The 27,971-nt window shown below is 40.1% G+C and overlaps 1 protein-coding gene across 2 annotated transcripts; it reads left to right on the forward strand.

Moving 5' to 3' along the window:
- The first annotated feature begins 651 nt into the window (after positions 1-651).
- On the forward strand, positions 652-27,847 carry iqsec3b (IQ motif and Sec7 domain ArfGEF 3b). Of its 2 annotated transcripts, none has more exons than XM_084408550.1 (15): positions 652-1,396; positions 3,945-4,019; positions 8,569-8,686; positions 9,211-9,519; positions 9,962-10,629; positions 19,112-19,273; positions 20,005-20,127; positions 20,286-20,452; positions 21,309-21,448; positions 23,077-23,202; positions 23,286-23,385; positions 23,767-23,925; positions 24,733-24,822; positions 24,920-24,960; positions 27,108-27,847. In XM_084408550.1, the coding sequence occupies exons 1-15, from the start codon at positions 930-932 to the stop codon at positions 27,519-27,521; spliced, it is 3,159 nt and encodes a 1,052-aa protein (XP_084264676.1). In that variant the 5' UTR covers positions 652-929; the 3' UTR covers positions 27,522-27,847. The 2 variants fall into 2 exon arrangements, with proteins under 2 accessions (XP_084264676.1, XP_084264677.1); XM_084408551.1 differs by having other exon boundaries at positions 27,125-27,328.
- The last annotated feature ends 124 nt before the right edge of the window (positions 27,848-27,971 follow it).

Genomic DNA, 27,971 nt, shown 5'->3' on the forward strand with positions numbered 1-27,971 from the left:
ATTATTATAACAATTATAGACTTTCTCACGAGGCATTCCTCTTGTATTTTTCTGTAGGCTACCTTTTGTGTTGGTCATAAAAATATAAAAATAATTATGAAAGAATATAAACATCTACCAATAAACACTTGACTTTGTGTTGGATTCCATGTAGGCCTAGTCTAAATGCGTAAACTGAAAAGACGTTTGGACGTTTCAGATTAGCTAGTAGTGTAGGCTACATGACTAACCATGTTCACATTACCTTTTATATTTGTATCTATTTTTATTATTATTTGCATTGACGCTTTAGTATTATTTAGTGAGCAACAATCATGTTAATGTACTCTGCTGGAGAAAAAGAACATTCATTTGGTAACTAAGCAACAGAAATCTAAATTTGTAGCAATAAAAATAAGACTCTAGGCATAGGTATTTTAAATATACATTTTCATGAGTAGCCAACATGGGATGTTAATTTTTACTGAAGATGCAAACCAAGGAGCCATGTCGATGCAGTCAATAATGATGATTCTTTATTAACAACAAATCCGAATCAAGTGTGGAAATAAACAAAAACGAAATGAATAAACAAAGCAGATGTCGATTTCTAATTATTTAGCTATGAGACTCAATAAACCAAACAAACTCTGTTATTGCGCCTCATTGCGTGCCCCTTACGTCACTCGCGAATCCGGCCACGCCCCCTTCAATCCTGTGTTTGGACATCCTCGCATCAGCAACACTCCGCGCATCCCTTCATGCGCGCTCTGGACACGGATGTGGAGGCGGAGGAGGGAGTCTCGCGCTCTTTCTGTCTCTTTCTCTCTCACTCTCTCAGTTCAGCCATTTCAATATCAACCCGTACATCAGGGGGAGCCTACTGACACCGAGACGCCCTGCTTGGATCACATTATTGCTCGGCTTTTTCAAGAGGAGCGTCGCGCGGGATGTCAAGCCTCCTGGAGAACCCTCTGCAGGCGGTGCTCTATCTGAAGGAGCTCACCGCCATCGTGCAGAATCAACAGAGTCTGATCCAAACCCAGCGATACCGGATAGACATACTCGAGCGCCGGCTGGAGGATCTAGCGGGTGAGAACCGGCAGCTCCGGGACTCCAGCAGCAGCCATCACCGGCACCCTCCCCGCTATCACCCGCCTCCGCCCCCCCGCACCTCCAGCCTGCCCCGAACCAGCAGAGCCGGGACACCCCCGGTTCAAACTCAGCAGCAGCAGGAACAGCATCATTCCCCTCTGGACATGCAGCTTGTGCCTGCTGGACCCAGCAATGCCAGTCCGGACTCTGCTGATGAAGATGATGATGATGATGATGACACTCAGAACCCCTGCTGTAGGTCCCTGGTCCCACAGACACCTGCCACCTTGTGCCGAGCTGTGGGACTCCCACGGACATCTGAGTGAGTTCTCGCACCACAGTTTCTCAAATCACTCTTTCTTTAGGAAAACACGAGATCGATGAGATGTTGAGGCAGATTAGATGCGCCAACAGGATTACATAACAGAGGAATTTCACTATGCAGGCCACAGTGAATATGCAATTGCACATCAATAATTCAGTGCTCATAAAACGAATGATGATTTGCATTTATAAAACCTTTCAGCGTTCTGTTTTTAAGATCATGTGGGTGTGTAATCATCAGTTCTTATATGTATGCGAGAGAGTCTGTATGTATGTGTGTGTGTGTGTGTGTGTTTGCACTGCTATGTCCAGTCTTGAAATAACCACACACTCTAAAATGGAAGAAAAACGATTATAGGTCAGCATTAGCACGGTACATTCACTATTTCCAGGGCAAAAGGTCTCAAGAAAGAGGTTTTTAATGCACCTGATTATTTTGCTGCAAGAATGCATTTTAAAAAGCACTTAAAAACACTTTATTGCCAGGGATCTACATGCGCGCGCACACAGATTTATGCATAAAGTGAGGCTTTAAGTGACATTCCCATAGTGTATGTGAATTTGATCCGCCAGCTGGAAACTAATCCACAGTAAAAGAGAGAAAGATTGAGAGACTGAGTGTGTGTGTGTGTGTGTGTGCTCATTTGCTTCAGTGCACATCTTACGCTGCATTTGTAGAGTATTCCCTCTGTGTGTGTTAACCCCTCGAGCAAAACTGGAATGATACATTCTGCTCTGATTTGTTTAATTGTAGCATTATCGTTTCCTTTAGGGTAAAAAAACACTTTAGTCTTGAGTCTGAGAGTATGTTACCTTGCTGTGTGTTTATGACAGAATACAATTAGTTGTACTGGGAAGTGTGAGACTCTCATTGCTAATGAGTTTTTAAGGCCGAATTATGCTCAAGCACGCAGCTCATTAAAGTTAATCTCACATCGCTATCATCAGCGTGTCTGGTTATGACAGGTATAATTTGAGACTGTTGCATCTTTATTAGCGAGTGAAGATGGACTGTTTGCCATTGACAACATTATGCCATCATTTACTCTCCCTCATGTCGTTTTCTTTCTTCCGTGGAACAAAAATGTAGCGGTGCACTTTAAAAAAAAACAAAAAAAAACAAGAAAGCAGCTGGGAATGTTACATGCACAACAGAATATTGCATTAATAATGAATATTACATAATAACCACAATAGCAGGAGTGTAAGGAAGTGATATGCAAATGTGATTATATTAATAGCACTTCACATTCTCATGTTTTGCTCGAGTGAGAAGTAAACATATTTGATGTGCTGTCAACAATGGAGGGCTCAAACAAGACTCACAGAAACAGAAAACGGGAAGGAGTTGGGGATTCGGAAAGAATTGTGAGCAGCCATTTATATACCCTTGCTTTGTGAACATTTCATTTCGAAATTCATTTAAGTATGTTGTTTAGCATCAAGAAGGCTAGTGGTTCTCAACTGTAGAGTTGTAGCCACCTGGAAGAGCAAATAACCATTTGTAAGGTAAAAGGAAATATGACTCAGACTACATTAAATACAGGCTCACTTGCTATTTCCTGTAGCTCAAGTAGAAGAGTATAGCGCTAACAATGCCAAGGTCATGGGTTTGATTCCCAGGGAATGCATGAACTGATAACATGTATACTTTGAATGCAATGTAAGTTGCTTAGGTCAAAGGAGTTTACCAAATGCATAAATTTACTTAAAGGAGTAGTTCACTTTAAAATGAAAATTACCCCATGATTTACTCGACCCTCAAGCCATCCTAGGTGTAGATGACTTTCTTCTTTCAGACGAATACAATCAGAGTTATATTAATAAACACCCTGACGCTTCCGAGCTTTATAATGGCAGTGGATTGCAACCATCAGTTTGAAGCTCAATAAAAGTGCATTCATCCATCATAAAAGAACTCCACACGGCTCCGGGGGGGTTAATAAAGGGTTAAGAAATGAGTTTGTGTATGAAATATATTCATATTTAAAACTTTATAAAGTAAAATAACTAGCTTCTGGCCAAACAAACATACGGACTCGACTCAAGTGTAAAGCGCAACTTATGCAGAAGTAATGCAACGTACTGCTGGTATTTACGGTACGCCATGACGCACTGCGCTACTTACGACGTCACAAGTCATTTGGCCAGAAGCTATAGTTATTATATAGCTATCCCCCCGAAGCCGTGTGGAGTTATTTTATGATGGATGAATGCACTTTTTTTGAGCTTCAAACTGATGGTTGCAATCCACTGCCATTATAAAGCTCGGAAGCGTCAGGGTGTTTATTATTAATATAACTCTGATTGTATTCGTCTGAAAGAAGAAAGTCATCTACACCTAGGATGGCTTGAGGGTTGAGTAAATCATGGGGTAATTTTCATTTTAAAGTGAACTACTCCTTTAAGGCCCAATAATCTGTATTCTGAAGCAAAACTAGTTCAGTACCATCACACTAAGCTAATATGAGTGCTTGAGGAAGACAAATGAAATGACATGTAAATAATAGTATTAATTGCCATAATGTGGATTTGAACATTTTCAGGAGTCAGACCGTCTTGCACCAGTTCTGCTGTCCAGCACCAGAGGCCCCAGAGGGAGATTCCAAAACCTGCTCCAGGTGAGGATTACACCATCTGTAACAAGCCAATCAGAAGAGTTACACTTTCTACATATCAAGCAAAATGTGCAATATGAGCAACAGTAAGAAGTAAGGAGAGCGTGAATATACTTGTTTACCATAGCTGTCTGCATTGGTTAAGTATTCCATCTTTTAAATGGTAGTGGTTTTCTGTTTGCGGTCCCTGATCTATTGGCCTGAGGCATTCTGGGTAATGGGATTCAAGCCAACGGAATGTACGTGTGTGTGTGTGTGTGTGTGCGAGAAAGAGAGTTAGTGTATGCTGCAGGTGTAGCTTAACCCTGGTCCGTCCTTTGTCTGATAGACTGGAAAACTCTCGGCATGGATAAGCACCGTCATTCAGGTGGAGAGAGAGGCTGTGTGTGTGTGTGTGTGAGATGTGCATGTGTGAATGTGGCAGCTCTGCACTATTTTGGGAACTTCAAACCATCTGAGCTTTGTTGACTGCATATTTTATGCTGCCAACAAAACCAAGTTTTAATAGCTATTCTTAATAAAACAGTACATAATAACTGTGAACATAATCAACAACAGAAAATATGAAGGTAAAAGAGTAGCAAAACTCGAGAGCACGTAGATGTGAATTTGAGAACTTGTACAATAAATATTTGTACTTGTGCGTGAAAATTGACACCCATAGCTCCAATGTGAAAACCTGTAAAATAAAATAAAATCTGAAGTTGAATGTTAAAATTTTCACTCGCAGACAATAGTCACAAACCTGTATTCTGAATTTGAAGCTGCAGACAAGTAGTCACAAATGTGTAAAATGCCATTCACAGAAATACAATGACAGACAAACTTGTAATATATATTTGCAACCTCAATAGGCACTTGCAACTTCTCAAATCTGTCACTGCAATATCATATTTCACGCCTTGACTTTTGCTACTCTTTTCAAAACTAACTTGTGCACTTTAACTCAGTGGCGGCGAGAGAGAAAGAGGGGCAGAGGCAGGGTTGTTCGAAGGAGCAGTTTTATTGGTTGGCGCCTAGCCAATTAAATGGGACTTCTATTGTACGCGATGATGTCACGAAACCCGCGTCCTCTGGGACGCTCTGAAACGCTAATGGCTTAACGCATTAGACTGATATTAAAAGAAATAAATTATATTATCAAACTCAGTAAACACCAATGCATACTACAGAAAAGCAGATGAGCACAGAATATGAACGCAATGCGTTTAATTAAGACAGTGGTATTAAAAGACCAAACTCAGGAAACACCATACAAATAAAGCATACAGAAAGGCATTTGAGCACAGAATATGAACGCAACGCGTTTAATCGTACGTTAAGCATTTTCCTCCCATAGAAAACGCTTAATGAGGCTTAATGGACCAACAGTTAAATATAATAATAATAATAATAATAACACAATTCGTTATACATTTTAATAAAACACAGGCAGAAGGTTTATTTGCACTGAACACACATTTGCTTTCTTTCGTCATATTCTGTGCTCATCGGCTTTTCTGTATGCATTATTAGTATGGCGTTGTTAGCGTTTCAGTGCACGTGGGTTTCGTGACATCATCGCGTACAATAGAAGTCCCATTTCATTGGCTAGGCGCCAACCAATAAAACGGCTCCTTTGAACATCCCCGCTCCCGCCCCTCTTTCTCCCTCAACGCCACTGAGTTTCAAGTGCACAAATTTAGCACCTAATATATCGCGAAAAGAGTATCAAAAGTCAAGGGGTGAAATTTGAAATTGCAGTGACAGATTTGAGAAGTTGCAATTGCCTAATTGAGTTTGTACTGCGAATGTGAATGTAAGATTAAATGCAAATATATATTACAAGTTTGTGTCTGTCATTGTATTTCTGTGAATGGCATTTTACACATTTGTGACTACTTGTCTGCAGCTTCAAATTCAGAATACAGGAGTGCAAATTTCAGCATTCAACTTCAGATTTTTATTTGACAGGTTTTCACATTGGAGCTATGGGTGTAAATGTTCACGTACAAGTACAAATATTTATTGTATAAGTTCTCAAATTCACATCTACGTGCTCTCGAGTTTTGCTACTCTTTTACCTTCATAGAAAACCTATACTTTTGTGTCCAAATTTGTAGAAATTATCACCGTTTTTTTTTTTTTTTTTTTTTAGCAAACTGATAAGGCAGAAATTACAGAAAACTGTAATTCTTTTTTTTCAATGTTTGAACATAAAAGAGCAGCTTTATTTCTGTAGAAAATATATTTACATTTTGTTCCAATAAACCAAGATAAACACATAATCAAAGTGCATTTTGTTTCTTGTATTAAAGTGTAAAAATGTACTTTTAACTTTACAGAAAAAAACCTGACTGACGTGGTAGCCATAAATTCACCGTAAAAAAATGTTGTGAAGGCAGTATTATGGGATGCCTGTATAATTTATTTATTTTAATTGTATATTTCATTAAGCGATATGATGTTAATATATCAATGTACTTCAAATGCTTTTACCTTTCAAATGTACTGATAATTACCGCAATAATACAGGAGGTTTATTAGAAAGCCACATAATGAATCAGAGTTCTTTATAAGTAGCCTGTCCATAAAACGTGGCCAATATTCATATATAGGAAAACAAAACACCATCAGGGTAACACACGACACCAAAATAATGCATTAAACACATTAACAAAACACAAAAAAATATAATTATATGTTATGTCACGTAGGGACTTTTAGGAAATATTACTGTTTGTATCTCCTTTCTGTTTTCCACTGTAAATGATGGTATTACATATTTTTTACTTCTAAAAAAACACACATTTGACAGTATTTTACAGTACAATACACACACACTGTATATATAATGTCATGTTAAACCATTTACAATTTTTCACAGCACTCTAAGAAAGAAAAGTCGTAAAAACATGCCAAATGTGCGTCCCAGTGTTAATATGAAGCAATTTTTCGTATTGTTTTTTCGGTTTTACCAGTATTTTGAATTACATAGGCCTGTTGCATTGTTTTGTGTTTCAGGGTTGAAACTTTTCTCAAAGGACATTATTCATTATTATATAATAAGGTATCATAGCCTATAGTTAAGCATGGTTTTTACATTAGCATTTTTACAAGAAATTACATGAATTACAGTGTTGAGGAAACATGCTTGGGTGTTCAAAACTTGTTGGCACTTTGCCACACTTTTTTTTAAGCATGTTTCTATGTAGTTTTTGGGACGCGGCTTGGTGATATCATTTTTGCCCCGTAGCACAATGGTCCAGGTTCAGTGGTAAACTAAAGTTTAATGCTTAGAGTTAGAAGTTTGTTTAAATCACTAACTCTAAGCCTGAGCAAGCACCAGTAATGAAGTTTGCAGATTGATGAACCGGAGAGAGTAGCTTTAATTTTCCCCAAATGATTACTAAAGAGGGTTGCTGAGAAAATGGAAAGAAAAGGGAAAACATAAGCATGCATTAGCTTCTCACCTCTTATTTGCAGGAATCGACAGCCTGGGTTTCTGCTTGATGTTGAAACTTGTAGTCATCTGTTTTTTAGACAGCTTGAAAGAGAAAGCATATTTATTTGAGTCATATCACAGGAAATGACATCAAACTCTTTGCTACTTGCATCACTTCGCACGTTCTCTCACATAAGGAGTGATATCACATTTCAGATTGGGTCCTCAGATCAATCGTGTAGAAACTTAATGATCTGTACCGACCATGTGGATTGGAGTCTGTTCTCACTCTCGTTTAAGGTTCTGCTGCATTTGTTCTCGTTCCTCAGAGGCAAACAGCACTTGGTGCATGAAAGATGGAAACCCTGCTCTCTGCCCCTCGTGTATGAGTGCTTACAGAGCTTAAGTGGCCTTTACTCCAGGGTAGCAGCTAATGTGCTGACAGCGAATGCGGTCTAGTGTGCTTTGTGTGTGTGTTGTAAACCCGTGTCTACACTGAGAGAGAGAACCCAGAGAAAATGGAAATGGGGTTGAGCTGTGTTGTTAAGCAGAAGAAACATACTTTGTGACATCTCTCATGATTTAAACATCCGCTTTCCACTCAGAGATGATTTTCATGAGCTCAACATGAGAGGAAAATGACTTTGTCATGTATGGGCTTACGTAAGATAGAGTAGACAGTGCTGTTAACCTTTGAGATTTGGTTTGATTCAGTCTTTGGTTTTGGGGATTTATATGAAACCCATGCATTGTTCAATTTTAGTTTTGTTGCAGAAGCAGTGTTTTATACACTTTGTGATATAATGTTTTAAATATACAATTTAAATCAAATAAAATGTATGCACTGAATAGTTTAAAATACAAACCTGAATTTTATTTTATTGCAATTCAAATTTTGCTATTGCATTCAATGTACAGTTTCTGATAATTAAAAGATGATCTAAAACCTTCACTTGATTACCTCGTTTCCCACGAAGACTGCATTGAATTTGAAACCCGTGAAACCCTGCATGTAGTAATTAAGCAGAGTTAATTAGTCCTGAATGCGCATTGGGTTCTGATCTGTCTAGATTAAAAGACAGCAAATCTGGGTCAGCCACTTCTCACTTGTGTCATTCGAATCCTCAGCTCGATTCCTGCTGCAGGAGAGGAGCAGAAAGATGAGAAAAAAGACGGTCAGCCTGACGTGCCGCCCTGCTCACATCCTCCAGAATATGAGCTCTCTCCTGATCTCAAACAAAAACAGGTAAGCCCCAACAGACAGGCATCTGTGCATGTGAAACTGACTGTTAGAGATATTAAGTTAGAGATCTGTCTGTCTGTCTATCTGTCTATCTATCTATCTATCTATCTATCTATCTATCTATCTATCTATCTATCTATCTATCTATCTATCTATCTATCTATCTATCTATTTATCTATCTATCTATCTATCTGTCTGTCTATCTATCTATCTATCTATCTGTCTGTCTATCTATCGGTCGGTCTGTCTGTTTGTATATCTATCTATCTATCTATCTATCTATCTGTCTGTCTGTCTGTCTGTCTGTCTGTCTATCTATCTGTTTGTCTATCTATCTATCTATCTATCCATCTATCTATCTGTCTGTCTATCTGTCTGTCTGTTTGTCTATCTATCTGTCTGTCTGTCTGTTTGTCTGTCTATCTATCTATCTATCTATCTATCTATCTATCTATCTATGTCAGTCTGTCTATCTATATATCTGTCGATCTATCATCTGTTTATCTATCTATCTATCTGTCTGTAGATAGAGGAACTGGAGCAAAAGTACGGTGGTCCTTTGATTTCCCGGCGTGCGGCCTGTAAGATTCAGATGGCGTTTCGCCAGTACCAGCTCAGCAAGAACTTCCAGAAGATCCGTAACTCAGTTCTGGAGAGTGGGATCCCGCGGCGTATGTCAGTGCGCAGGGTCCGGGTGCAGAGGGAAAGTTTCTCTGCTGAACGGGCGCTGATGGAAGGATGTTCACTCATGGGCATCCCGCTCACACACTCCACGTCACTGCCGGTGGCCACAACAACCACACTCACACACCTGGAGGACACATTCACCGAACAGGTACAGTTACACTATTAACACACATGATGATACAGCATGAATTCTGTGCAATCAGTTCAGCCTATTTACTGTAGTTCAAGTACACACACTATTCTGTTCTATTCATACTATTTTATTGTTTGATTCTATTGCATTTGTTCTTTGTCCTCTGTCCTTTTGTTTTGTTGTATTCTGTTCTATTGTATTGCGTTCCATTCTATTCTATTGTATTTCGTTGTCTTCAATTCAAATGTTTTTCTATTATGTTGTATTAGGTTCTATTATTTTCAGTTCTACTTCATTAAATTCAAATGTTGTATTCTGTTCTATTTTATTCAAATTTGTTCTATTCCATTCCATTCCATTCTATTCTATTCTATTCTATTCTATTCTATTCTATTCTATTCTAATTCCATTCTATTCTATTCTATTCTATTCTATTCCATTCCATTCTCCCTGGCAGGTTCAGACATTAGCACGGTCTATTGACGAGGCTTTGAGCGGCTGGAGTTCTATTCGAGACGGGGAAGGAGAGAAGTCCTCTGCGGCCCCTCCCTCTGGATCCCATCCCGAGGGGCTCCTGATGGACCCCAATACCCTACAGGAGGCCCCACCGGGCAGCTGTGGGGAGAACATACCACGCAGCGCCAGTAAACTCATGATGGCTTTCAGGGATGTGACTGTTCAAATTGATAACCACAACTTTCGCCTCTCCTCCTCCTCCATGCTGGAGTCAGTTTCCCTTGGTAACGGCATATCCAAGGAGGCCGGCTCTGAAGCCCAAACGGGGGGAAAGATCGCAGGCCAGTCAACATCGTCAGCCACGGAGATGCCTGAGTTTCCACCTCCGCCACCCAGCGAGGAAGAGAAAGAGAACCAACAGCCAACCGGATCGGATGCAGCACCGACAGCAGGGGCGGGCCTGGAGAGGAAACAGACCAATCAGATTGCACCCGAGACGGCGGAAAACAGCTCAGAGCCCGTCAGTAGCAGCAGCACCTCGACATCAGCGTGCGAGACGATGATTCTGTCTCTGCCCCGCCCACACTGCCAGGACACACCCTGCGGAACGCTGTCGACGGATATCGCACGCAAACGCCTTTACCGTATTGGACTCAACCTCTTCAATGTGTGAGTACAAAGGTTAAAGATACATCTTTCCATTTAAAGTGGCTTTTTTAGTGTGTGTTACTGGTTTTGCTGTTTGTAAGGCTCAGATGTCCCCACAAAGACAGTAAAACCTACAAAAATTCTACGTTATTTTAGTAATTTATTTAAATTCATATAACTATAATATTTAACTAGAAAAGCTAAGTTTTTCATTGTAAATTTTCAATTTTGGCTTTTCAAAGTCTTATTTGAAAGTTTTGAAGAAAAAAAAGGTTAACAGTGTAAAGGTTTATAAGCCTTGCAAACAAACAAACATTTGATAGATTTGTTTCAAATACTCAGTCATAGTGATGTGCCCTTTAGCCAGACGGTAAGACCCACTAAATCTAATAGAAAAACAATAGAATTTATTGGCGGGTACATTTGCTGTAAATAAAAATATGATTTCACAAAAGAGCTTTTGTTTGCCGGGTTAGTTTGCCCATGACTAAAGTGTTGAGTGCATTTTCATTATGCCTGCTGATACACTGACAAATACACACACACTTGCACATGTATACATACACACATACTCAAGAAGACTATATTACACTCCCTCAGGGGTGATTGTGAAGCTCTTTCTCTGCTCCATTTTGTGTGTGTAGCTCTTTCAGACAAACACACACACACATACAGAGAGAGAGAGAGAGAGAGAGAGAGAGAGAGAGAGAGAATAAAGCCAATCCTCAGAGGATTCAGAGTGCATCAGCACTCAATTGAAATCTCAGATCAAATTCACTTTGACATGCTTGACGTGAGTACTGCCACGGTTGCCATGGTAACCAGGTGATCTACACTCACGGTTTTACTCAGGCTGTGTGACCAAGGGACAATGTTGTTTTTACAAGGTTTCTGTCAAGATGTATGCAGGAATTGTATTTTTTTTCAGCTATTCACTCACGAGTAAGGGCAATGTAGCACGTTTGGGGTGAACCACGTGTGTGTGTGTGTGTGTGTGTGTGTGTGTGTGTGTGTGTGTGTGTGTGTGTGTGTGTGTGTGTGTGTGTGTGTGTGTGTGTGTGTGTGTGTGTGTGTGTTTGCATGTGCGTTTGCCAGTATAAGGTCAGATGTGACCTGAGAAGATGTTCAGAGTGGTGGAAATAATGCACGTTACAGTGATGTCATCTCGGAGTCTGATGCTAAAGAAAGCAAGAAACAGACAAATACAAAGAGAGACTGAGAAGGAAATATCAGTATTATTATAAATGAACATCTCAATGCAATAGCGCAAATAAAACAGCTTTCACTGGTGTCCATTCAAAAAGGCCATATGGCTTGTTTTTTTCCTTAAATCAACTTATAATGAAGTAATGTCCTGCTCCACTCCTAAGTTTTTCATTTCACACTCCTTGCCTTCACTACTCGCTTTACTTGAAATGTCTTTATAAAAGTCTTTACTGTCACTTTTGATCAATTTAATGCATCCTTGCTGAATGAAAGCAATTTCTTATTGACCCAAACTTTTGATTAGTAGTGTACATACATAAATATAAGGCTGGTGACACACTGGCTGCGTGGCGTGAGCGTGGCGTTTCTGTTGCGTTTCAACTGCGTGGCGTTTTCCATGGCTTTGCACACCAGAAGCGTGTCTGACTGCTGCTAGGTGACATATGATAAGCCTCACTGGTGATATATTTGACAAATTGGGAGAGAGTTGTGGAAGGCCTATAATTCATGTTAAACATAAATATATAGCAGCAAAGACAACGTCGGCAGTGTTGACGGCAATATAGGCTATATAATATTTCGTTCTGTATTCTGTGCAGTATTTGAAAATCGATAATATTTTTTTAAATTGCATTTATATTGTATTTATGTCAAACCCTAGACACTTTCAAACATCAAAATGACATGTATTAATATGTATTCGTGTCAAAATGACATATAAACATATTTTCCTATTCAATTTTGCATGGAAACGCTTCCAAGACGCTTGCGTGTCGCGTGAAAAATAGGCGTCGGTTCTATTTCTAGCATGCACGCGTTTTCCGCTGGTTTAAGCCTTGTTTATACTTTCGCCTGGCTCCGCAGCGCGAGTCTCCGCAGACTGCGCGCGCACCTCCCGAAACGGACGAGGCGTTTATACTTGACGCGCTCGCCGTTGTACTATTCTTTGAAACGATAGGGGGCGACTCGAGTAATTGTCCTCTAAACCACCAGGAATCAGCAGTGAGAAGAAGAAAGCTATACACACATGACAATGTTTATTTTAGTACCAATACCACACCACAAAAAGAATCGTGTAAAACCCAGTAAACCCTGAGATTATTACTCGTGACAATAAAACAAAATATATGTATACTAGAATGTGTAAAAAACATAACTAAATCAACGATCTCCTTCATATTTTCTAATTTCACTAAACATTTCATTAAGTTTCGTGAACATTTTTATTAAACATGGACCTTTATGTTCATTAAAAATACTTTTTATGCTATTGTATACATACAACCGGCACATCCGGGAACTTAACTGTCAATTTCGTAACCGCCCCTTTTTAGGGGAAAACAAGCCAGACTTCCCATAGACTTCAATACAAAATAGCGGCACAAAACAACGTCCGTACACAGCCGGCAGACGTGTATAACTTCAGAAATCACTTAGATGAAATATGTCGAGTAATTATATGTCCACCCTGCCTTCCATAGAGCGTGAACGATACATTTATAAACTTAATTTGGGCAACTTAAAAACATATCCCGTTTCATTCTACCAGCGTCAAATTGGTCTAACAACCCCACCCAGTGGTTTACCCGGACATTCTGCGACATGTACTCGTACCTCATCGAGTCACCAGGTAGCCAGTGAATGATTTTACTACGGTTTTAAGAAGTAAACATCTTTAAATGTATAATATTGTGTCTTTATATTTAGAGTAGCTACTGAGTGCACTTTTCTGTCCAGCTATACAACTAGCCTGATTTAGCTTTCGATAGCATCATCCGTAATTCATGATATTTCCATAACAGCAAGATATTGATGATGATGGCAGGCAGAGATGGGCATAAATACATGGAAATGTATTTAAAATAAAATAAAAAATACAAAATACTGTGTGGAAAAAAATAATTAAATACAAATACATAATAGGGGTAGCCTACTGTGTGAAAAAAAATGTTTAAATACAAATTACATGTTTGTAAGGGTTAGTACACGTCCTCAATCCGTTTCTGTGTATGGCGCTCGCCAGATTGTTTTCCCCTAAAAGTGGGCGTGAACCTTTTCAGAGACGTTCTATGACGCTACGCCGGTTGTATGTATGCTCATTTTTTAAATGTAAGCAACTCATTTAGGCTTTATACTCGACGCGTCCGCACGAGCGCGAAGGTGTGTGGGCGGTCGTGCGCGTTGGGTTCGCAAGACCCAATTTCGGCTGGCGGTGTGCGCGACATTTTTTGTAACAACGCGCGCGGCGCCGCATCCGAAGATGAACGACTTCGAGCCGAATCTGGCCGAGCTCGAACTTCTCACCACACCGGCACCCAGTTTGCACGTCTAAATGAGTTGCTTACATTTAAAAAATGAGCATACAGTAGCATAAAAAGTATTTTTAATGAACATAAAGGTCCATGTTTAATAAAAATGTTCACGAAACTTAATGAAATGTTCAGTGAAATTAGAAAATATGTCAGAGATCGTTAATTTAGTTATCTTGTATACACATTCTCATATCATCCATATATTTTGTTTTATTGTCACTAGTAATAATCTCAGGGTTTACTGGGTTTTACACGATTCTTTTTGTTGTGTGGTATTGGTGGCGGTGTACTAAAATAAACATTGTCACGTGTGTATAGCTTCTTCTTCTCACTGCTGATTCCTGATGGTTTAGAGGACAGTTACTCGAGTCGCCCCCTATCGTTTCACAGAATAGTACAACGGCGAGCGCGTCAAGTATAAACGCCTCGTCCGTTTGGGGAGGTGCGCGCCCAGTCTGCGGAGACTCGCGCTGCGGAGCCAGGCGAAAGTATAAACAAGGCTTGAGACGCGCGTGTCACACAGGCAGTGTGCAAGCTCTAACCTGTTAACATGGGAGCCGAAATAAAAACGGACACGCCACGCAGCTGAGACGCTTATACACTGCACACCTCTGCGGCCCATTACGTCTGCGACAAGGTTTTATTCCGTCCTCCACGCGGTGCCAACTCACACCAGGAGCATTTCAGAAGCGGAGCGACTGGATGCGCGAGACCACGTGATTTGCCTGTCCGACGTGGTTTTTCTTGATTTTTGAGTTTCTACCATACAGTCTATGGTTTCTACCAAGGATATTGGTGTGTAACGTTTGGGAGTTTGCACAGGGTGTTTATTTTGAATTTGACAACGTTTTTTTTTTACTTTATTTGTATTCCCGGTGCGACTTGGACGCAAGCGGCGCGGAGAGCCGCTTCTGGGAAGCTTCTGAAACGCGCCGCGTCGCGGCCGGTGTAAACACAAGCATTGACTAGAATGGGCGCGATCAGCTCCGGTAGCCGTGTCGCAGCCGTAATGCGCCGCAGACGTGTGCGGTGTAAATGAGGGGTAAATGACGCCACGCATCCAGTGTGACACCGGCCTAAGATACTCAGTCCAGCTGTTTTTGGCTAAGGGCTGCTAATACAGACGTTGTGATGCACATATGGACATGGAAAGAGTAGGCTAATCTAAAATATGCTGTATGTTTTTAGCTATGAATATCTCTCCTATCACATTTATATATGCGAACCTGCGCACAAGCACAAAAACCTCTTCAGGTTAATTTTCAGTTAAATTTCTTTGACCATTTTGGCTGTTTTAATGCAAATGGTATGCAATTTGCCAAAATTGTGACTTTTTGGATAAATTTTAAATTGATCCCATGTTGCATAATATGTATAACACACACTGTGTAGATCAAAAAGGAACATATTTAATGTTGTCATAATGACCAAAAATGGCCCATTGAAACCCTTTAAAACGTCGTTTAAAGCCGGGGCCGTCATTAATACATGAATCATGACCGGTAGTCCTTCTCCATGGCCTCACCGAACTCCTCCCAAGCCCGATTTTTTTGCCTCCACAACCACCCGGGCTGCAGTCCGCTTGGCCTGTCGGTACCCGTCAGCTGCCTCAGGAATCCCACAAGCCAACCAGGCCCGATAGGACTCCTCCTTCAGCTTTACGGCATCCCTTACTTCCGGTGTCCACCACCGGGTTCGGGGATTGCCGCCTCGACAGGCACCGGAGACCTTACGGCCACAGCTCCGAATGGTCGCGTTGACAGTGAAGGTGGAGAACATGGTCTACTCAGATTCAATATCTCCAGACTCCCTCGGGATCCGGTCGAAGCTCTGCCGGAGGTGGAAGTTGAAGATCTCTCTGATTCGGCCAAACGTTCCCAACAGACCCTCACAGTACGTTTGGGTCTGCCGAGTCTGTCCAGCTTCCTCCCCCGCCATCGGATCCAACTCACCACCAGGTGGTGATCAGTTGACAGCTCCGCCCCTCTCTTCACCCGAGTGTCCAAGACATACGGCCGGAGGTCAGATGAAACGACCACAAAGTCGATCATCGACCTCCGGCCTAGGGTGTCCTGGTGCCATGTGCACTGATGGACACCCTTATGCTTGAACATGGTGTTCGTTATGGACAAGCTGTAACTAGCACAGAAGTCCAATAACAGAACACCACTCGGGTTCAGATCAGGGGAGCCGTTCCTCCCAATCACGCCCCTCCAGGTGTCACTGTCGCTGCCCACGTGGGCGTTGAAGTCCCCCAGTAGAACGACGGAGTCCCCAGTCGGAGCACTTTCCAGCACCCCTCCCAGAGTCCCCAAGAAGGCCGGGTACTCTACACTGCCGTTTGGCCCGTAGGTGCACACGACAGTGAGAGACCTATCCCCGACCTGAAGGCGCAGGGAAGTGACCCTCTCGTTCACCGAGGTAAACTCCAACACATAGCGGCTGAGCTGGGGGGCTATAAGCAAACCCACACCAGCCCGCCGCCTGGCTCCAGAGTGGTGAAGAGTCCATCCTTTCTCAAGGAGTGTGGTTCCAGAGCCCAAGCCGTGCGTGGAGGTGATCCTGACTATCTCTAGTCGGAATTTCTGAACCTCACGCACAATCTCAGGCTCCTTCCCCGCCAGAGAGGTGACGTTCCATGTCCCTACAGCTAGTTTCCGTGTCCAGGGATAGGGTTGTCGAGGCCCCCGCCTTCGACTGCCGCCCGATCTACTAAGCACCGGCCCCTTACGGTCCCTCCTGCAGGTGGTGGGTCCGCGGGAGGGCGGCCCCATGTCGCTCCTTCGGGCTGAGCCCGGCCGGACCCCATGGGGGGAGGCCCGACCACCAGGCGCTCGCATACGAGCCCCAACCCCGGGCCTGGCTACAGGGTGGGGCCCCGGCTGTGCCATGCCGGGTGACGTCACGGCCCTCGAATTTTTTGGCATCATAAAGGGTTTTTGAACCGCTCTTAGTCTGACCCGTCACCTAGGACCTGTTTGCCTTGGGAGACCCTACCAGGGGCATATAGCCCCAGACAACATAGCTCCTAGGGTCATTCGGGTACTCAAACCCCTCCACCACGGTAAGGTGGCAGTAATATAATACTCATATTATATTATATTATATTATATAATAATCATAATATCCTGAAGGTCATATTTGACCCTTTCTGTCTATACTCTCTCTCTCTCTCTCTCTCTCTCTCTCTCTCCCTCTCCCTCTCCCTCTGTGTGTGTGTGTCTGTGGTGTAGGATGTGTGTGTAGGCGTATGTGTATGTGTGCATTTAGCAAGAGAAAGCGCTTCTCACTGCATTGTTTTCTTTCGGTTTGATTTGGCTGAACAATGACCCCATTTGAAGTTTTTGATATGTTTATAGAATTTAGAAAAAAAATAAAATTCATGTTCATGGTGATCTTGTAGTTTTGCTTTCTTTCTAGAGCAAATTTTGATGTGTAAAGAGACAGGCACAGGTTATAGTCACCTAGTAGAAATCAGGAAAATGTTTGCAGCATGTCAATTATATGAAAAATGGTACCAACTGGTGGAAAACAGTAAAAAGTAAATATTTTACCCCAAGGCTTGGTAATGAGAGGGTATTTGAATAGAAATTATGATTTTATGCTATTATGACAGTGGGTTCAAAAATTGATATTTTAATGGGTTTAAACAGGATCAAATTTGTCCTTAACGCGCTATGTGTGATTTTTTTTTTTTTTTTACAAATCTGACATAGCACAAAAAATAAAAATGCACAAAAAATAATGTTGCTGCTAATCTTTGACATATTCAAGACTGTGATAATCCAAAGCCAAGGTTTTCACTTTGCATTTAGTATATGGAAAATAATTACATTTTTGTGTTTTTCCTCTTATACAAATTGATGGTATCGTCACCAAAACTGGAATTTAAAGGGTTAAAATCCTGAAATTAAGTAAATATTTGGTAGTTATGATGAGGACTGATGCTGGTTAAAAGATTTAACTCAGTAAAAGTGGAAAATAATAATAATATATAACATTTTAGGCAGTGTTTAATATGTGACCATTTTTGGTCCTTAACACGCTAAGTGTGATTTTTTTTTTTTTTTAATCTGACATAACAAAAAAAAGTAAAAATCAATGTTGCTGCTAATCATGGACATATACCAGGCTGTGATAAATCCCTCCCAAGAAATCCACCTAGCATGTAGTGCACAATTGTTTTAAATTTTTTTAATGTTTTTTCCATCGATAAAAACAGTGGCATCATGTAAACAAATGGCATTTAAGGGGTTAAAATTCTGAAAATTAAATAAATATTTGGTAGTTATTTTCAGGACTGATGTTGGTTAAAATATTTAACTCAGTGAAAGTGGAAAAAAATAATAATATATAATAGTTTTATGGCAGTGTTTAGAGTGGACATTTTTGTCCCTTAATGCACTCAACGTCGTAAAATATATAATGAGGCATAAGGGTTAAGAATTCATGTACACTACTGGTCAAAAGTTTGGAATTAATAAGACTGCTTATATGTTTTTGAAAGAAGTCTCTTATGCTCACCATTTATTGGCTCAAAAAAACAGTAAAAACCGTATTATGAAATACTATTACAATTTAAATTAACTATGAATAATATTTTCAAAATGTAATTTATTACTGTGACGCAATTTTCAGCATCATTACTCCAGTCTTCAGTGTCACATGATCCTTCAGAAATTATTCTAATATGTAGATTTGATGCTCAAGAAACATTTCTTATTATCATCAATGTTGAAAACAATTTTTGTTTGTAATATTTTTTGTGGAAACTTGGGTAAACAGCTAGAGTACATTTAAGTATAAATAAATATAAAAAATGTATATTAAATGTACATGAAGGTATATTATATCATAGCATTATATAATATAATGTTAGCTAATTGTCTAAATGATAGTTATTATAAAGTGTTAGCTCTAGCTTCTTTAGAAAAAGAAAAATCATTTGTTAGTACTCATCTACATCTTTCTTGATCTTCCTGCAGAAATCCAGACAAAGGCATCCAGTTCTTGATATCCAGGGGCTTTATTCCGGATACCGCCATTGGCGTTGCTCACTTCCTGTTGCAGAGGAAGGGTCTGAGCCGACAGATGATTGGAGAGTTCCTGGGTAACAGCAAAAGGCAGTTCAACAGAGATGTGTTAGAGTGAGTCATGTCTTCATAAACTTTTATGCACTATAGTTTTCTATGTATCATAGTAATTTTGCAGACGATCTGTCTGATGAGGCAAATATTTAGTCCAAAATCCTGTAAAACATCTATATAAGCCCTATATCTATCTATATTCCCCCATCTATATAAATCATTAAAGAGAATCAGAATCAGAATGAGATTTATCGCCAAGTACAGTATGTTTATGTTTGTCATGGTGATAAAAAGCTTCCAGTGCACTGGAACAGCAACAAGATAGTAATAAATAAATACATATTAACAATATAAACATAATAGATGAATAACATATGTACAAAATAGACCAAAACTATGTACAAATATACTATATAGAAATACAATTATGCAAGGGATTGACAAGATTATGCAAAAAAAGGTCAGAATTGTCAATGGCAATAAATAGAAAATCTAAATAAAAAATATTGTGTCAATAAATATTATTAAACTATAATATTAATTAACGAACTATGAAATTATAATCTTGTTTTGAAAGGGAAACATTACGATTAGAGTGAATAAGACGGCATTAACCAGCGCATACATATTACTGCATATTCAGGATTGGGGCTTATAATTTAAGAACCAACCACTGAAGGTAATAACGGCACATTTTCATTTCTTACAGTGCTGGAGCTTCATAAATTGGGCTCTTAATTCAAACAGAGCACATTTATGAGGTTTATGTGGCCTCTCTCTCTCTTTCTCAGCTGTGTGGTGGATGAAATGGATTTTTCTATGCTGGAGCTGGATGAAGCTCTGAGGAAGTTTCAGGCTCACGTGCGAGTGCAAGGAGAAGCTCAAAAAGTCGAGAGACTCATTGAAGCATTCAGGTGAGAATCACACACACAACACACCAGTAAAGAGTCATTTCCTAAACACACATGCAATTTTTCAGATTAACTATGGCAATTTTATCCACAGCTTTTACTGGGTGCGGTACATTTACTATAATGCGCATTCCTGTGTAATCTGTTGTTCCTTCTTTCAGTCAGAGGTATTGTATGTGTAATCCTGACGTGGTGCAACAGTTTCATAACCCCGACACCATCTTCATCCTGGCCTTTGCCATCGTGCTGCTGAACACAGACATGTACAGTCCCAACATAAAACCAGAGCGCAAGATGCTGCTGGAAGACTTCATACGCAACCTACGAGGTGTGTTTATGTGTGCTTTAATTAAAACCAGAGTGTGTTGGTGTTTTGAGGTCAGAGATTAAATATTTGATTTTGAATCTTACCAATTTTAATCAGCTTTCCATCTCCATGTTTAAATTTGCATTTTTTTTCATATCAAAAGAGTCACTTTGATTATCTCCAAGGAGTGTAGGCAGTGTGTATGTGTGTGTGTGTGTGTGTCTTGGACAGATTCCTGGTCTCTGATCAAATCATTTTTGATCTGTTGCCTACTTCCTGCAAAGACATACAGTATAAGAGAGCTCTTCTTTAAAGTGAATGTAAAGACATGGGGACTGGAACGAAATCAGCTTGTTATTAATCAAGCTCTAGTTTATAATAGGACTTTTCCATAGAGCCAAATAAATCCTCAATTTAAACAGCAATAAGTCACTTAAAAGTACAGTGACACCTCTGCTTTTCTATATGCCGTGTTCCTTGTTAACAAAAGATTTATTTCTATTACACAGGCTATACAGTTTTTCCTGCTTTAAAGGGATAGTTCACCCAAAAATGAAAAGTCTGTCATCATTTACCCGCCCTCATGTTGTTCCAAACCTGTACGAGTTTCTTTCTTCTGTTGAACACAAAGGAAGATATTTTAAAGAATGTTTGTAACCAGACAGTTGACAGTAGCCATAGTATTTTTTATCCATCAACTGTTTGGTTACCAACATTCTTCAAAATATCTTCTTTTGTGTTGATCAGAAGTAAATTATGACAAAATTGGCATTTTTGGGTGAACTAGGCCTATCCCTTTAAACTATATTTGTACTTTTGTATTATGATGTAAAAAAAAAAAAAAAAAGAATAAATAAATAAATAAATTCCCCTTCAGGAGTGGACGATGGGGCAGACATTCCGCGGGAGATGCTAGCCGGGATTTACGAGCGGATTCAGCAGAGGGAGCTGCGCTCCAATGAGGACCATGTGACCTACGTTACCAGGGTGGAGCAAAGCATTCTTGGAATGAAGACGGTGAGTCAGTTCTCTACCAATTAAACAAAAAGGTCATGTAAAAGTGAAAAGTGCATCACCTTTTGGTTCGGTTTGTACCAGTTACAGATTTGAAAAGGTGATTAGAGACAGTGAGAGAGCTGACCAAACTGTCTTCTTAACTTTACAGTGGGTCTTGCTGAGCCAAACATTGCCATTACTATCACTCATACTAGCGCAGCGGAGGGCCGACGTCCTGCAGAGATTTATCTCCAGCTTGCCCCAAAACACCTGCCTGGAAGTTTCTAGAATGCCTGAAGACCTTGATTAGTTGGATCAGGTGTGTTTAATAGGGGTTGGAGCTGAACTCTGCAGGACAGTGGCCCTCCAGGAGCAGGATTGGACACCCCTGTAGTAGTGTAAGTGATCTGAACAAACCCTAACACACTAGGTATTGAACTTGTCCAGCACCGTTTATGTCCAGGGATCCTTCTTAACCATTTTAAGGAACAAATATTTAGAATTTAGAATATTGCTAAACGATGATATATATATATATGTGAAGATTTGTTGATTAAGTTGAAGATTAAGTAAAGATCATGTTCCATGAAGATATTGTGTAAATTTCCTACCGTAAATATATTAAACATTTATTTTTGTGAGTGAATGCAGCACAATGACAAACATAAATGGACAAATTTAAAGGCGATTTTCTCAATGTTTCGATTTTTTTGCACCCTCAGATTCCAGATTTTCAAATGGTTGCATCTCGGCCAAATATTGTCCTATCCTAAAAAACCATACATCAGTGGAAATCTTATTTATTCAGCTTTCAGATTAAGTATAAATCTCAAGAAAATTTAAAACTGGTTTTGTGGTCCAGGGTCACATATGCGTTTGATTCACTAAAAAAAGCTCATAAGAGTAATTTGTTCAGGACTATATACGGGTTGTACTATACTGTATGTTTTTTAATTCACTGAAAAGAAACGGCTCATAAAAAACATTTGTTTGTGAAGCGGAATACACTGGTTGTGCTGCATGTTTTTTATTCACTAAAAAGAACCAGCTCAGTAAAGAGTGATTTGTTCTGTAATCAAACTACACTGGTCGCTTTGTATGTTTTGCGCTATTAACGGACTCATAAGGCTCATCTTTTTTTTCTTATGTAAATGAACCTGGTTCTGCATAAGAACTTGCTGAAAAATAAGGAAGGTAAACAACATGGGTTTCATATACAAGTCTGAAACTTAAATTTGATCATATTTTTTACTTATATGACCCCAAAAACTTTTGCAAGTCTGAAGTTTGATTAACATGATGAAGTAAAAATAAACTTTGCTAAAAGCATCAGCCAGTTAAATTCACATTACAGCTTCTGGTCATTCTTTTTTCCCCACCTCTGTATGCCAACAGCTGAGTGAATCAGTGTATAAAAACAGGTACAAAAACAGGAAACTTGAGACTGAAACTGCTCATTAGTTTGGTGCTGTAATTTTAGATTCCACATGACAGCGCAGCAAAACACTGTACCTCCATATGAAATATTCATTTCTTTCATCAGCCCATGCTGCATCAGAAATCCCTCTTTTCATTTCCTGTGCTGACGGAAGCTGTACCTTCTGAATTGAACTCAACCGATATTTGATCTCTCTCTCTTTCTTCCTCAGATACTGTCGGTTCCTCACCGTAGGCTGGTGTGCTGCAGTCGACTCTATGAGGTCACCGATGTAAATAAACCGCAGAAACAGGCTTCGCATCAGAGAGAGGTGTTCCTCTTCAATGACCTGATAGTGGTGAGAGACACGCAGATGAAAGCATATTCGCACACGTACAAACAAACAACTGAAAATAAACTAAATCTTTCTTATGATGTTAGATCCTAAAACTATGCCCTAAGAAGAAGAGCGCCGCGACATACACGTTCTGCAAGGCCATGGGTTTACTGGGAATGCAATTCCATCTGTTTGAGAATGAGTGTAAGAACACAAGCACACACAAAACAGTTAAATGTTATATATGTTAATATTTTACTGTATTTATAAATACAGTAAGAAGTATGTTACAGTTATAGTTGTCCATAAAAGTATTACAGGGGGTAGTACTACCATGGACAAAAAAGATCTAAAATGTCTAAATATTGAAAAACATTACAATTTTTGTATAATTCAGTTGCTTCTGAAGAATGACCAAAATTTTACTTTGAAGTACCATTTTGTACATTTTTAACCTAATTCAGATGGATACATGTTTTTTTTTAAATGATAAAAACAGGAAAATTCACAAATCCTCAAAGCAGGACCTTACTCAATACTTGGAGTATCAGATGTGTGATACACAGCGTGTTTTCTCCATCACAGATTACCCTCACGGAATCACGATATTGTCTCCGTTCTCGTCGGAGAAGAAGCAGGTGGTGAGTTTCTGTTCTCAGAGCTCAGAGGAGCTGCTCAAGTTTGTAGAGGACCTGAGAGAGAGCATCGCAGAGGTGGCAGAGATGGAACAAATTCGGATTGAGTGTGAGTGTCTTTGCATGTTACTGCTCATTGTGCTCATTCACTCATGTTCACATGCTTTAGCTTAGTGATAGTCACATTTGTTAAATTCTACATAAAAAAATCTGTGTTTCTGGACGTCCATGTTTTGTCTAAAATACATCCCATAGATTTACACTGAAAAGCTCAAATCTGGGGAACAGTAAGAAACCACCTAGCAATCACATAGCAACATGTTTAACAATCTTAGTGGTGAGTTTTGCACAGGCAAACATCACTCACATTTGCTTCAGAAAAGTTTTGATCTATTCACTCTTAAAAATAAAGAGTTCAAAAGAAGGTTTTGCAGCAATGCAAGCAAACCATTTTGGGTTCCCCAAAGAACCTTTCGGTAAAAAAAATCATAAAAGAACCATTTTTTAGTGCAAAGACTATTTAAATAATCTGAAGAAACTTTCAACTATAAAGAACATTGTGCAATTGGAAAGGTTCCAAGGATGATAAATGTTCTTCATGGAAACCATCGATGCCAATAAAGAACCTTTATTATTAAGTGTGTTTGTGCTTTTTCAGGTTAATACACTTTAAAATAGCATCATTATTTATAGTACATTATTGTGTATAGGCTGTATGCGTGGGCTATGCTGTACAGTATGTAATAGAACAGTGTTGTTTATTAGCACTATAAATAATTAAATAATTTGTAACATTTTAATTCATTATCATTTTCTAAAGGTTAGCTTGAATAAAAATGAATTCTCTACATTCCTCTGAGGTTTGAATGCTATGGTTGTGGCCAACATTAAAGTGAATTATGCATGTGGTTCTCAGGGGAACTAGAAAGACAACAGGTTGTGAGAAATCAAACTAACAAGAATGGCACACAACTAGACATCCACGCTGGACCTAGTTCTGCTTCAGGTACACACACTTACACACACTCACACACACACACACACACGCTCATACACAACAATAAGACTGTTTTTCATGTCTTGTGTATTTGTATGGCTTGCAGGGGATGATTTTTATGAGAAAACAGGAAGCAACACAGTAGAGGTTTGTATCAGTATATCGTGGTGTGAGCGCAGTGCAAATTATGTTCCGATTCTGTGTGCATGTATTTATAGTGTCCTCTAAAATTTTGGACCCCTAGGCAAAGTGTGGTTTTGGATAATATCAGCATAATTCTGTATTATTTTTAGTGATGACTTTGCAATGATTAAGTTGCAAGGGACTATGGAAATATATAAATATATATATCTATATATAAATATATAACTACGGAAATGTATTTTAAAAAATCAGTGAATTCAGAGCACAGAAAAATACCGTACAAGAGCAGTTTTTAAAGCATCTTAAACTGTGTTCTGATTGATCTGTTGCTCTGTCAATCAATCAGTGAAGCTAAAAAAATGTGCAATCAAGAAGAAAAATATGATTGTCTTCAATGATAATTGCATAATACGCTTATGCATTTACACCAAAAATGTTGAGGGTTTTTATGCTGATATTGTCCCATTTTTAAACCTAGGGTGTTTCCAAACTTTTTGGGGACATTGTAGGTGGTGACAGCATGTATTGTAGTTAACATCACTATCTCCTTGCAGAATCAGAGATAACCTCCCCACTGGCCCCCCCACTCCCTGCCCTTTGACCCCTGAGCTCACTCTGTCCCTGTCAGAATGGAGACGCCCGCCCTCGGTGTCTTCACTGCAATCACACACCACTCGTGCAGAGCAATAACAGCACTGCCGCCCCTCAGAAAACACCACCCCACTGCCCCTCGTCGTGATCTCTAATCTATGGCTTCTCACTACAGCTGCTGTTGTTGTGGGGTGAAATTCTTTAAAAACTTAAAAATCTTTATGCCAGTCCATAAGTGGAAATTATGTCGATAGTGTATTCAAATAAGACACACTGATTAGCGCATTCACACATACAGGGCCCTATTTTAACGATCTAAGCGCATGGTCTAAAGCACATGGCGCAAGTGCACTTTTGCTAGTTTAACGCGCCCGGCGCATGGTCTAAAAGGGTTGTCCCTATTCTCTTAATGAGTAATGGGTGTGTTTTGGGCGTAACATGCAAAAACCAATCAGAGTCTCATCTCCCATTCCCTTTAAAAGCCAGTTGCGCTCGTGCCATGGCGGATTCACTATTTACATGGCGGAATTTGCAAGCGGAAAAACTGAATGCTTCCCCATAGAGGAAACGGATCAGCTTGTGCACGAGGTTAAAGCTCGCAAGCAGACCATCTACGGGACAAGCCGGATTCCACCATATCTTTATGTACACATTATTAATCTTTTACATTGTAATCCTTTTATTTTTAATATTTGGCTAGTTTGTGTGCTGTTGCGCGTCCCTGTGTGTGTAATAAGTAGAGTGTTTTCTGCGTTGTGCACCCGCCTATAGGCTCATATTACTAATGTGCCCTTTAAATAACAAAAAAATACTGCGCCATTGACTTTAGACCAGGTTTCAGTTGGTCAATGGCTCAGTCTATTTCAGTTGCCTCAAAATATCAACGCGCCAACAATGCGATGTGATGGGCGCACAAATGGGCGTATTTGCTATTTAAACAACATGGCGCAGGACAAGAAAATGATAAGTGCGTCGGGCTGAAACTAGCAAAAAACACTTGTGTCAAGCCTGGCATTGTGCCGTGTGTATGATAGGGCCCATAGCCTAAACTGGAACTCTCGCACTGGAACTCATTAAAATTCAAAAACGAGCCGAAACGAAAAGGAATGAGCAGTGGTTAGTGTGGACCGACAGGCTACATGAGTTTGCTTTCACGAGATGCCTCGCACATAACATACACACACGCACACAAGGTCTGTCAAGACAAGGTGCAAATTATACAGCATGCAATAAAGACCCTCGCTGCCAAGCGTCTAGGCCCTCCAGGGGCACTTTTAATGCTTCTTACAGACGGATAAAAATATAACAGTCTGATTAGCAGCGCGGTAATAAAAGGAAATGCATAAGATACCAGTTAATTATTCAAATCCCGGCAGTTCAAGTAGGAAGTCATCCTGCTTTCACCCACTTCGACTGCGCTGCATGTACGTAGTTGTCTCACGTTCTGCCGCCTGCATGCTCTGTGGCATGGCCTCGTCGTGTGATCCGCACCAGAGGGCCGTGAGAGTGCAGCAGGCCAGGCTGATAACGCTTCCTGCTTCTGGCTGTTTCTAAACTAGGTGTCAATTCACAACAGGCTCCAAACATACCAACTCAGCTCTCCTCTGGCCCCACCCAGCGCTCAGCAACACCTGGCCGTCCTGCCTAGCCCCGCCCCTGGCTCCACCCTCACCATCTCCCCAGACACCCTGATCCAGTGCCAGCAGATCGTCAAGGTGATCGTCATGGATGCCGCCGGGCGTGGCCACGTGGAGGCGTTCCTCAGCCACAACCCCGCCCACCGCCTCATCCAATCGGCTGTGTCCACGCCCACCAGGTCACGGGAGGGGGGCAAGCAGCAGCAGCAGCCGCCCCTCCCTCCCCCGCCGCCTCCTTATCATCACCCGCATCAGTTTTGCCCCCCGACCCCTCCACCACCACGGCACCTGCTGAGCCAACGCAGGTACTCCAGCGGGACACGCAGCCTGGTCTGAATAACACACACTCAGAGATGAGTTTATACCTGTTAAAAGGACACATCCCCTAAATTGAACATTCTGTCTTTATTTAATCACCCACATGTCGTTCCAAAACTCATGCTGCTAACATATACTATATACTATACATATATATATATATATAAAGCACAATTAAAGTACTAATTTGTGCACTATATTCCAAGTCTTCTGAAGCGATAAGTGAGCCATTGAAAATCTCCACTGTAATTCTAAAGTGACTTTCACTGGCACATTTAAATGAACTTTAGACATTTTAACTGGAAGAAATAAGACATATTTGTCAGTTTATGAAGTGTCAACTGTCCAGTATTATTTAATATTATTTACATACTATTACAGTATTTATTAATATATTAAATTTGTTTTTATTTTTATATTTAAATTTTTTATTTAAATTTGATTAATTGCGTTATGTGCTTTTAAATT

The sequence above is a fragment of the Rutilus rutilus genome (assembly GCF_951802725.1).
Source record: "Rutilus rutilus genome assembly, chromosome: 5".
Classification (NCBI taxonomy): domain Eukaryota; kingdom Metazoa; phylum Chordata; class Actinopteri; order Cypriniformes; family Leuciscidae; genus Rutilus; species Rutilus rutilus.

Bases quoted from the DNA above. Each gene is read 5' to 3' on its own strand.
- iqsec3b (XM_084408550.1), top strand. From the start codon at position 930: ATGTCAAGCCTCCTGGAGAACCCTCTGCAGGCGGTGCTCTATCTGAAG. The intron at 4,020-8,568 runs GTGAGGATTACA...TCGAATCCTCAG, and splicing joins GATTCCAAAACCTGCTCCAG to CTCGATTCCTGCTGCAGGAG. The intron at 10,630-19,111 runs GTGAGTACAAAG...ATCTTCCTGCAG, and splicing joins GGACTCAACCTCTTCAATGT to AAATCCAGACAAAGGCATCC.